Raw genomic sequence first — 12,523 nt, 5'->3', positions numbered from 1 at the left:
TTTGTCTAGGGGTGTGACAAAATATCGAAATGGTGATATATCGTGATACTTTGTATCCCAAAAGATTATCGACATGCTCCTGTCAAGAATCGAGATATCGTTTTAAAAATGTGTCAATTGGAAAAAAAAAAAAAAAAAGGCTGCCATTGACACTGCTCGACGCCCAATCCATTTAGGCTGGGAACGCTTGTTCATTCAAAACCAGAGCATTCAGAGTCATTCGGTCTGATTTTCGGGGCATTTACAGGTCACTTGATTTTCATTTTAGGGCATTTACAGGTCATTTCCTGTTGAGTTTGAGTCACTGCCTTATTCATTTGGGTAAATCCCAGGTCACTTCCTCTTCTGTAACGCAAAATAAACAGCAAGTGACCCATAAAATACCCCAAAATCAACAAGAAGTAACTGAAAATCAACAGGTAAATGACCTTAAATGGCCCAAAATGACTCATTGCCTAGCATAGGCTGCCACTGACGGTCATAGACGTTCAATCGTTTGAAGTGGGAGGGAAGGCAGCAAATGAATAAATGTTCATTCGCTGCCACCCTCCCTGTTCAAATGGATTGGACGTCTACTCGTGATAAACTCATTCCTATTCACAGCAGAAGCTTGTTTTTCTGTTTATTAGTTGTTTGTAGAATATCCTAACCAATGTATCGAAAATCGTTGTATCGCTAAATCGTCAGATCATCGTTATCATGAGCTTTATATCGAAAATCGTGTTGTTTTGTGAGATACCAAGAGGTTCCCACTCCTAGTTTTGTCCATCTTGTTTTTGCTTTCCCATTGTTATCGAGTATTTCATTATCTCTGTTGATATATACAGGAGCTTTCCTTTCTCTTGTATGCTTCTCAGCTAAAGTTTACCTCCTTTTGTGTAGAGTAGAGATAGTCTTCAAAGAGGTTGTCAAAAAGAAATAAAAAACCTAACTGGGATCAAGAAATTTGAGAGATGGAATGTTCAAAGCCAATTTATTCCCAGATGTGTTCTCTAGTAAGGATAAATAAAGAGCGACGCTAACCCTTGTTCTTCCTCTCGTCAACTAATATCATAATTTTAAGTAAAAAAAAAAAAAAGTCTTCTCTTCAAATTGAGTTTCAAGCCTGGAATTTAGATTATGTTGTTCGCGTCTGTGCTTGCGGGTTCTGGTTTCTTAAATACGGAGGTTGATTGACACTTTCTAGTGTTTGGCTTTGACAGCCCTCATTTGTTATTGTCGACAGGCTTTCAGACAATGGCTGACGTTTTGAGGTTCAGTGTCTGTCGCTTTGTGATGGCTCTAATACAAGGTTCTGGATAAGGACACCATTTTTTGTGGCAGCGTCCTTTCAGTACAAACTCCTATAGGCTGTTTTTCAGGCTGCTTTAGGCTCAGAAGGTCATGGGAAGACTAAACATACTGCAAATCTGTTCCAAACTTTAGAAGCTTGCTACAGTGCTGGAAAATGTCTCTTATTGTGAATTGATCATTAAATAGAAAAAAAAAAAAAAATACTCCTGGCTGACGCGATTGGGTTATCTTGTTACTTGTAATTGAAATTACAATGGGGAAAGTCAGGAGGACCACTGGTTTTCTCAAAATATCAAGTTAATTTATAGAAGCTAATAATTAGAGGTATGGTTACATTACTTAAAATCTAAATTTAGCACGACTTATTAGATTTTTTTCCGGTGTCTGTGAAAATATTTTACCAGCATGGTATGGTCATCTACAAAATATGCAAATGCGTCCTCGAAGTATAATAAAAGCGAAAAAGTTTTACACTGTACTGATAAACCACTCCTAAACTAGCTAATTCAGTTTAAATCCTCACGTCACTCTCAATTAGCATATTCTTCAAACACACTCCTGTAAATGAGAGTACAGGGGAGTCCTCAAGTTACGAATGAGTTGTGTTCATGCGCTAGCGACATAACCCGAATTTCCGCATGGTCGGATTACACTGTGTAAATTGAAATTAAGGGTATATACTTTTTTAAAAAATGGTGGATAAGGAGTTATGGTTTTCAATGGTTTATTTGCAAAGAAAAGCAGGGACCATGACTACTGTAATGCCAACAATCTGAAACCAAAACAGCCTTCTCACTCTGGTCACTCCTCTCTCACTCTCTCTCAGTCAGACACGCTTTGTGCTTAGGGACAGCCCAGACAACACAAACCTCCGCACATCAACATTGCAACCCGATTCGCCACATTACTGTTCTTATTTTACGTCAACGGAAGTTTCACATACTTTGACTGTTGGTGACATAAGGTCCGTGTCAACACAAAACTGCTTTCGGCGACAAAGCGTTTTTCACGCCAGATTAACTTTGGTCTGAATGCAGCATAAGGCCTAATTTGTGGTTCTGCGCTCCGTTGATGGCGGAGTGACGGCGTAGACCCTACGTCGTCATTAAGCATTCGAAGTTCTGCGTCAATGGAACACGTTGATCTGTAATTCACCATCAAGCCACTAGAGGGATGTGGCGTTGTCTTTGTACAGTTTTGGGGGACTCTTGTCGAATTCGTTTAGTTTTCCTCTGGTCATAGACGGCAATGGTAATGGAGATGGAACATTCTGAGCGGACCAATCTCGGTCCTTTGATGTTCACGTCACGATGCGTTGATGTGACGCGTTGTCAGGATTTTACGGTGGCTCACATCAGGTTACGGCATAGTATGCGTTAACGGCGTAGGTCCGCCGTCACCGCAACGCAGAAGCATAAATCAGCCTCAAGTCTTTATCATTGTTCATTGGTGTCTCTTTCCCCATTCTTTTTATGAGCTTAAGCTTTGTTTCTGTGGTAATCGCTTTTCTTCTGGACTGAGCTAGAAGACCAAGATTTCTTGTTTGTGGCCATAATGTGAAAAGAGGGCAAAAAAGGCAAAAATCTACCTGGTGCACAGACAGACAATCACAATCCAGTAGGAAAGCAGAAACTATGATGCTGGAACTAAATGGCGGATGTGGCAAGGGCGTTTTAAAGTCGAAATGTCATAGGACTTCAAGGACATCATATCCCGAGGACTCCCTGTATACTGTAATGTCTGCTGAAACAATGCAATGAGTGTTTGTCAGTCAACTCTTGTGTGGGTGTTTGTTTTAAATAATTTCAGTAGGATCCTGAAGTGAGTAGCATTAGTTTTGCTACTAGACGTGGACTTTTATCATTTCAGACTGTCTGTGATGCAGTGATTGCCTAAATGTGATTGGATTAGTGAGTCTGGAGAGAGGTGGAGAACATTCTAAACCAGAACCTCAAACATAAAAAGCAGACACATTTAGCACAAGTTCACCACGCTTCCCTCAGTTATATACTTATGCACCCAAATTTAGTACCTGCATGTCTGCCGGCAAGTTTGACTTTAGTACAACAGTGCCGTAAGTCTGCAGAAAATGTACGCAAGTCAGTGTAATGCCATGTGATGTGTGCGTGTGCAGTCGAGGGCTGCAATGATGAGCATGACGTGTTCTATCCCCATTAGTGTTAGCCTAGATCTGTCAGTGCCTTGCCGCGTTCCTCCTTGGCAAAATCCCAACCCTTGAGGAACAACGGGATGAGCGAAACACAAATGATTGTGTGTATGTTGTATATTCCAAAGCCATCGCTGTCTGTACACACACCCGGCAGTGCCCGAATAGTCTAGCCAGGCTGTTAGCGTCAAGCCCTGCACGTGTAAGTGTGCCAGATCTTATTTGTGTCTTTGTATGTAGACCACAATTTTGTGATGAACTAAGTGTCACCTTTTTTCCACACCATTAAACTAAATAGGTGGCACTCCTATTCCTCTTTTAATCATTCTTGTAAAACACCAATACCAGCACTCGTACCGATCTCATTTTTCCGAGTTGAGTCATACACAACGGCAAACAACAAATTAATAAGTAGCATTACACAGGCTGTCCTTGCGGCGCTCCCTCTGCAATCGCTTAATTCAACCATGTCCTACATTTTCCCTCTGCTGTGCAGCCAATAGTGAGTTGGGGGGCTTTGATAAAGAGATAACATTTTTTTCCCCCATGCACACTGCTTTTATGAACTTTTGACATTGCTTCTAATTAATATCTCTGCCATTTATTCACTGTGACAGGCCGTCTCTCAGCGCCCTACCACCCACCTAACCAGTCATTGAGTTTTAAGCCTGGAAGCCATGTTTGGTCTCCAAGCTTGCAAACTACAAGTGCTGACAACTAATGTGTCACATTGTGCATTTTTTCCTTTTTTATTTTTTCCTTTTTTTAGTGTTGGTGTCTGGCCAGCATTTTGTTGCTTTTGTGGACAGTACTTATGATGACAAAGGGTGCACTTTGGCTTCAAGATAGCGCCTTACAATTTGTATTACACTGGTCACATCTTTCAAAGCTCCTTTGACAAGAAGGATGAATGCGTGCGACACATTTATGACGTTCTAGATGGTAGACTTTTTGTTCAGCCTTCAATTCATATGGCGTGATGATGACACCTCACAGATGGTCTGCCTTAGTTACAGCCATTAAGGAAGGTTATGTTATTGTGTGACAGTCTTCAGGAAAACAGGTGTAATAATTTGGGGGCAAATATCCTTTTTGGAAACAAATCTGAAAACACTGGCATACTTTTTATTTTCCATGTACGTGCAGTATGTATGTCTTGAGTATCCTCAAAATAATCAGAGGTGGGTAGAATAGCCAAAAATTCTACTCAAGTAAGAGTAGCATTAGCTCAAAATAATATTACTCAAGTAAATGTAGTCATCCAAAAAATGTACTAAACTGCAAGTAAAAAGAGTATTTGGTGAAAAGTAGAGATGTCCCGATCCCGATCGATCGGGTCCGATCTCGTCATTTTCAAAGTATCGGAATTGGCAAAAAAATATCGGCCATGCCTTTTTTTAATATATATATATATATATATATATATTTTTTTTTTTAATTAAATTGTTTTCTAATTGTATTTAACGTTACAGACATAATATGTTACACTCATCCAGAGTCTTTAGTCTAGGCTTAAGGTAGGGTTATCAAATTTATCCCGAAAATGGCGGTAATTAATTTTTTTAAAAAATGTATCACGTTAAAATATTTAATGCAATTAATGCATGCGCTGCATGTCCCACTCTTGCATTGTCGCGCTCAATCTGTAATGGCGGTATTTTACCTATATAGAGAGATAAAAGGCAGCGTAAAATGAGTAGAGTGAATTTTGGCAGCCTTTGGAGCCTTTTTATAATTGGCTAAAGCCTTACAATCCCTCTCCCTACGATTAGAAATATCATGGGAAGCAATGTGGGGAAGCAAGGTAGCATTTGATCTATTTCTTAACACCTTATGTTATTTCCCAACGCAGAGAAGATATATCAATTGGTAGCACTACGCACAGTCATGGTTCCACTTCCCATCATGCATTTGGGTTGAATGGCTGCAGTATCATTTACTGAAAACTCAACAAATACACTAGATGGCAATATTTAGTCACAATATACAAAGTCACAAGTCTTTCTGTCCGTGGATCCCTCACAGAAAGAATGTTAATAATGTAAATGCCATCTTGAGGATTTATTTTCATAATAAACAAATACGGTACTTCTGTACTGTATGTTGAATGTATATATTCGTCCGAGTTTTATTCATTTTTTTCTTAATGCATTGCCAAAATATATATGGTCGGGAAAAATTATCGTGAAGGATTGGAATTGAATCGGGAGCAAAAAAAAGCAATCGGATCAGGAAATATCGGGATCGGCAGATACTCAAACTAAAACGATCGGGATCGGATCGGGAGCAAAAAAACATGATCGGAACAACCCTAGTGAAAAGAATACTCAAGTAATGAGTAACATTGTGTGTAATAGCATACGATTTTTGATTTTTTTTTTTTTTTAAACAATGTTACTTTTCTTAGCACAAAATTATCAATATGAACTGTTATTGTTATACTTTGAAGAAGAAGACTGCATCAGAACATGGCAAGTGAAAGTAAAAACTAATGCGCTCTCTCACTCTGTCGTCAGCCACGCGGTGCGTTCAGGTACATCATGCAAAACACACCCACCACATAAGAGCTCAATTGTTACATTATTACAGGTATTATTATTATTATTGTTACTATTATTACAATATTATTCCTATTTTTATTCATAATATATTTGTTTTGATCTGTGTAATTGCTATTTGCAATTGTACCAGCAGTAGTTATTAAGGATTTAGTGTAGGTTTTCAGGCTCTGGAATGAATTAATGGAATTATAATGTATTCTTATGGGAAAATGCTACACGACATACGACCATTTCAACTTACAAACAAGGTCCTGGAACGAATTCACTTCGTATGTAGACGTACCACTGTAATGCATGCGGTTTTGGCTCGGCTGTCAGTGTATTTTTAAACACGCTGATAGATGATGAGTCGGAGGCAAGCACATGCTGACCAGAGATCAGCAATAATAAATGAAGGTTTTTATGGAATGCGCTAGAAAATTGTCCAAACATATGACTTATTACTTATAGTAACTTTTTGTTGTCTGTCCTCTCTGTGTCCTTTCTCTCTCCCAAGGTCCAGGAAAATATATTTGTTGAGTTTAACCACCAGGAGCTGCTTGAGTTCTACAACAAGGTTGGTTCATATCTCTGTGTTCGTGTGTGTGTGTGTGTGTGTGTGTGTTCGGCACGTCAGCCCCCTCCCTTTACTCAACCTCTTCTTTCTTACAGCTTGAAATTGTGCAAGGCCAACTGGATTCCCTGACTTGACCGTTGTAAAACATTCACCCGCAGACAGACTTCTGTAGTGTTTTACTGACAGCCTAAAGGAGATTTGTAAGAAAAACAAGAAGCCCTTGAAAGCAACACACCTTTTCTTCTTCACTTAATCAAACACATGACGAATACAACTTATGATGTTTGTCAATAAAACACTTCTTAGAAATGTGTTCCCTTCTTTTAATAATTTGTGCATTTGACTGTTAATGGGCAATGGCTTGTCATCTGAGAGAAAAAAAACAGAAGTACAATTTGGGAGGAAAAATATGTATTTTTTCCATCAAAGAAATAAACATCAGATGTTGAGGTGAAATCCATTGAAGCAGTTTTTTACAGTGGGGAAGGCTCATTATTTTCAATTTGTGAAAAAAAGAACTTCTAGGAGGTGTATTCCAATGTATGTGCATTTGTGCTTGAATACTCAGTTTCTTTGAATTACCATATTTTTGTGACTATACGGTGCACCATCAATGAACGAATTTATTTTCAGACATAAAGTGCACCGGTTTATAAAGGGCATTATTGTATCAATGCACTGCATTTATCTTGCCTGGCACCGCCAGACTATTCTCCCTGTATTTTTCAAACACTGTGAGAGTAGTCTGGGACCCAGCCCATTAACGGCCTCTCGAGCAAGCACAAAATCAACCGTCCAATCAGATTTGTTTATTTGCGTGACGTGTTCTTAACAAGTAACGTCACTTTTGCGCGCCGAAAGTCGTCTCTACAACAACACAGATGGCAAACGGGAGAGCCGAGAATAATCCAATCCGCGGTAAAATCAGTTTCAAATTACCAAAAACACATCGACACAAGTCATTGACAACAGTCAACATGGCTCGCGCTAGCCATGTTGAATAAACTTCTCCATTCTCCGCTCATGCTAGTTACTTGTCGCTTTAACAACGTCACGTCTGCCTGTCGCTGATTGGTCCACTCCGCTATCTGTTTACTGTGGCTTGCTCCACCCTGGGAATTTGATCCGCCGGACGGTCTCCAGACTCAATTGCTGGAACAGCGGTGAGTCTGGTATACCAGGCAAGCATTTATCATTTGTTCTTTATCTTTTATCATTGTAATTCTTGTTTATTTAAATTGTTTTATATTCTACTTAAAGAAATACTAGGTAACTTTTCAACCTTCATAAAATATTTTCATAACATTTGTGATAATATATCGACTGACAACTAGTTGAATGACACCTCTTTTCTATCTTGAGGGGTCTATCGCTTTGACCGACACTAATTTACTTTGAGGTGGGTGGCAGTAACCCTGTCACATAAAAAACACTACAAATGTGCTGACTGCTGTACGGCGTACGTCACTTCCCATTTTACCCATTCTTTATAAAGATGGAAGTCAATGCGAACGCTTTCGCGCGACTGCTGCAAAGATGGCAGAGCAACAAGAGACAAAAAGTCTTGTCTGAGGAAGGGAAAAAAAGAAGGGCTACCAGGATATACAGAATAAACATTGGCCCGGCTTCCTCTTGCTGCCTTGAGGCCTCCCACTGAACTCGGCACGAGTTCGGGTGGGGTGGGTGGTTCAGCCACACGATTGCTAACAGTAATATGTTATTGTTTAGCCAAAACTGGATTCATTACCTTATTACTATTCGCCCGTCACACATCCGCTGGAAACAAAAATGACCGGGAGATTGATTTTTGATTTATTGATGATTTTACGACACGGTTCAGGTGTGTGGAGCCTGGTCCTCATGGGAAATGCAGAGCTGGTCCTCATTGAAACACAGTCTTCCTTAAGGCAAAATACTACCAGTTTTGTCCACCGGTGTCACTAAAATCGACCAAACTGAAAAGTTGCAAAGTGTTGCTTAATAAATTACAATAAACTACCAATTACTCCTACTAAACTACTAATTTAACTACTTAAACGACTACTACTCTTCTATAATTGTAAATTATTTTATTAATGAATACACGTTTCATTTAGTTTGTATTTGAAAGTAGACAATGACAACGTTACAAAGCAATAGTGCTTTAATTGCATTTGAAGATAGAATTGCATGTTTTTCCTAGGGATTGCGCTATACTGGTCAAAATCCACCACCAGCTGCTTTTCATAATTTTGTAACACTTTACAATAAGGGTCCCTTAATTAACATTAGTTAATGCATTTTAAGACAATAGCTAATGTTTAAGTAACATGACAATAATTCATTTAATCCCTTATCTAACATTTATTAATATAATAATCAACATGAGTTAATGCATTTTAAGACAATAATGTTAAGGTAACATTACAATAATTCAAATAATCCCTTATTTAACATTTAGTAATATATTAATTTACTTTAGTTAATGCATAATCAGACAGTAACAAATAGTTTGGTAAAATAAAAAAATAAAAAAGGCCTATATAGGGTTAGGATTTGTTAACTTAAGCATTTATAATTTCTTAGTTAAGGGACACATGTGCTACAATTTACAATAAGGGTCCAAAAAGCATTCAGTAATGTTTAATAAAGGTTAAGGGGGGGGACTTAATCATTTATAATTTCTTAGTTAAGAGACGCATGTGCTACATTTTACAATAAGGGTCCAAAAAGCATTCAGTAATGGTTAAGTAATACTTATGAGGTACGTTCACGTGGAATAATACCATACTTAAGGTTAGGTTATAATAATATTAATTTACGTATACATTATTACATGAATAAATAGTTATTAATTAACTAATTAATTAATTAACCATTACTGAATGCGTTTTGGACCCTTATTGTAAAGTGTAGCACATGTGTCGCTTAGCTAAGAAATTATAAATGCTTAAGTCCCCCACCCCCCCAAACCCTTATTAACCATTACTGAATTCTTTTTGGACCCTTATTGTAAAGTGTAGCACATGTGTCCCTTAACTAAAATATTATAAATGCTTAAGTTAACAAACCCTAAACCCTAACCCTATGTAGGCCTATATATACTTTAAATTTTACCAAACCAATAGTTACTATCTGGTTATACATTAACTAAGGCTTTATCTCATGTTAATTAATATATTAATACATGTTAGATAAGCAATTATTATTTATTGTAATGTTACTTAAACATTAGTTATTGTCTAAAAATGCATTAACTAATGTTAATTAGGGGCCCTTATTGTAAAATGTTACCAATAATTTCAGACCTTTCAGATCTTATTGTCAGTTGATTGGTGAATCTCAAGTCCTATGGTTGTGCTAGAAAGGCGCAATCTGTAACTGTGATTAGTTATGTCAATGTTAAAATTCTGTATCCACTTATAAAATCTACTGACAAGTCAACTGATCTTTTCAATGTATTTTTTAATGAAACATTTAGTGTAGGTACAAAATTTATTGTTCTTTTTTTATATCACAGTCATTGCTTCAGTGACTGGGCCAAACTCGGTCTTGACCGCACACGCTAGGATTTGTGATCATAAATGTTAACATTTATAACATTTGGCTGAACCATTTTCCGAGCAGATTGGGGAGGAAAATTCACTCTTAGCACATAACACACCACAAGATAATTGCTCAAAACAATCTTTGAGACACACCAGGCAATTGGGGTTTTGCTGACTTTGATTAAATTTGGGATGATTACCAGTTTACGATGTCTACTACTATTGAGGGAAAGAACACGAACCCAATGATATGGTAAGGTCTCATACTAGAAATGGAGTAAGATGCAGATCCTTATTGTAAATCTTGAATGTTTTTATCTGTAACATTAGATGAAACATTTTTGCTTTACATAAAGGCTTGGAGTAGTTTCCAACCAATTAACACACATTTCAGTCTTTGAATTTATCTATTAATTTAACAGTATGTATACCTGTCAACCTCGGCTTACCTGTTGGAATGTTTGTGTGCGTGTTTGTTTAATACAGTTTTACAATTGATAATTTTAAATAAATTTTTTTTTACAATATATTAAATGTGTTTGCAAGAAAATGTTAGAATTATTGTGAGATAAAGTTTCATTGGATTTCCGGTGTATGAATGAAAAATAATACTCTCTATTTACCACTCAAAAAACGTTTGGAAAACAAAAAATGAATACCTTTGCAAGTGTTGAGTCTGGAAACATAGTTGATGTATGGAGTATTGCTTTATATGCGGCCCCTAAATGCACAGCGGGACTGACTAGAGAAAGAGGGTGGGTAAGGTGGACGAGTTTCCGGGAGCATGAAGGCTGTTTTGTTGTCTCGTTTTGTTGGCCTCGGCTTTGCTTTCAGTTGTCGTGTTCGTGTTCTCGGTTGCAAGTAAACCATTGTCACCTTAAATGAAGTTGATGTTGTCCTTCTAGACGATACAATATACTATAGTTTGTTTTGTTTTGTTTTTTTTACTTTCGTGTGTTCTATGTTTTTTATTTGTTTTTGTTTTTTTTAATTTTTTTACTGTTACAAATCTCCAACAAAAATGAGCAAACTGTATAAGTTGACAGGTATGAATACAGGGTTGCAAGATTTTGGTTTGTGTGGGGAAAAATTGATTCAGCTTTGTACCCATTTTCAGGATAATATTTGGTTTCTTTTTCTTCAACTGAATGGCTTCTTTAGTGTATTAGCTCGCATGGTTTCCGTATGTGTTTCATCTTTAGACAATAAACTATGTGAATTTAGTGAGCAGCCCGATTCCTTGACGGCTGCAACCAGATAGTGAACTTCATTTAGCCTAACTGACCAAAGGACATAAGCGGATTTTAAAGGGGGGGCCAGGCCCCCCCGCCCCCGGTGTCTGAAAAGTGTCATTGCATGTAAATGACGTTCCTATAATTAAAAGTTGTAAAGCAATAAAACTGCAACAAAAATGAATGAAATTAACAAAAAAAAAAATTTTAATGGGTCAAAATTATTTTTCGAACAAATCATGTGACAAGCAACTTAGACGGTCATTTGCTTTGCATATAAAAAAAAATTTCTAATGATTGTTTTTCTTTGAAAACGTATGTATAATTTTTTGATTAAAGTAACTTTTTGGGGGGGATTAAATGATTTAAACACAAATATCTTACCCATAATATGGCCCAAACACAAAAAGGATTGCTTCAATCAAAGAAAACGTTTTTGAAGAAAAATTGAGTGTTCAAATGCAAATTTTTCAATCGCAAATATTTTTTTGCATTCAAAAACTTTTACCATCATTGAAATTTTTCTTTTTTTGATTGAAGTGATTTTTCTTTTCGAAAATAGATATTTTTTTGAAGCAACTTATTTTTTGATTGAATAATGACAAAAATGTCCCAGCCAAAATGTGGCACAAACACAAATCAACATTACTTCAATCAAAAAAGTTGCTTCAATCAAAACAAAACAAAAAAAAACAGAAAAATAGCTTTCGAATGCATTTTTTTGAGTTTCAAATTTATTTTAGCATTCAAACACATCTTTTTTTCGATTGAAGCGACTTTTTTTTTTTGGTTGAAAATATATGTTTTGATTGAATACTAAAGACACAAATCTACCTCCATATGGCTCCGCCCAGGGGATACAATTTTTGACTGAGGTAACTACATTGGTACGACACCGGCGGGTGTACCATATTCAATGGATGACGATCTTGGCGAAAAGTATTGCCTAAGCAGCCTGATTAAGAATGAGGGGAAACGAAAAACGCTCATTGTCAACTTATTATTATAAATATTCTTATAAGTTAATTTTATTGCTGACGCTGCGTTTCGGGGTCATCAACATGTTGTGCCCCCCGCCCCAAAAGTCAGACTCCGCCTTTGGTTAAGGATGCAATTAGTCAACAATCAATGCCACATTTATGGATCAATTATCAATCTCAGCCTTTGGTTGGACCAATCTTGGTCTA

At 37.1% G+C, this 12,523-nt stretch overlaps 1 protein-coding gene across 1 annotated transcript in view; it reads left to right on the top strand.

The window, feature by feature from the left end:
- The window catches only part of commd10 (COMM domain containing 10), a 61,393-nt gene extending 54,378 nt beyond the window's left edge, over positions 1-7,015 (top strand). Inside the window, exons 6-7 of the mRNA XM_057832885.1 lie at positions 6,518-6,577; positions 6,673-7,015. Of these exons, the coding sequence (XP_057688868.1) occupies positions 6,518-6,577; positions 6,673-6,711 (99 nt within the window). The 3' untranslated portion in view covers positions 6,712-7,015. The remainder of the gene's footprint in view (positions 1-6,517; positions 6,578-6,672) is intronic.
- Positions 7,016-12,523: the final 5,508 nt, after the last annotated feature.

This window comes from Corythoichthys intestinalis, chromosome 3 (assembly GCF_030265065.1).
Source record: "Corythoichthys intestinalis isolate RoL2023-P3 chromosome 3, ASM3026506v1, whole genome shotgun sequence".
In the NCBI taxonomy this organism is placed as follows: domain Eukaryota; kingdom Metazoa; phylum Chordata; class Actinopteri; order Syngnathiformes; family Syngnathidae; genus Corythoichthys; species Corythoichthys intestinalis.
The sequence above is the reverse complement of the archived record's forward strand: the minus strand, read 5'-3'. Positions and strand labels throughout refer to the sequence as shown.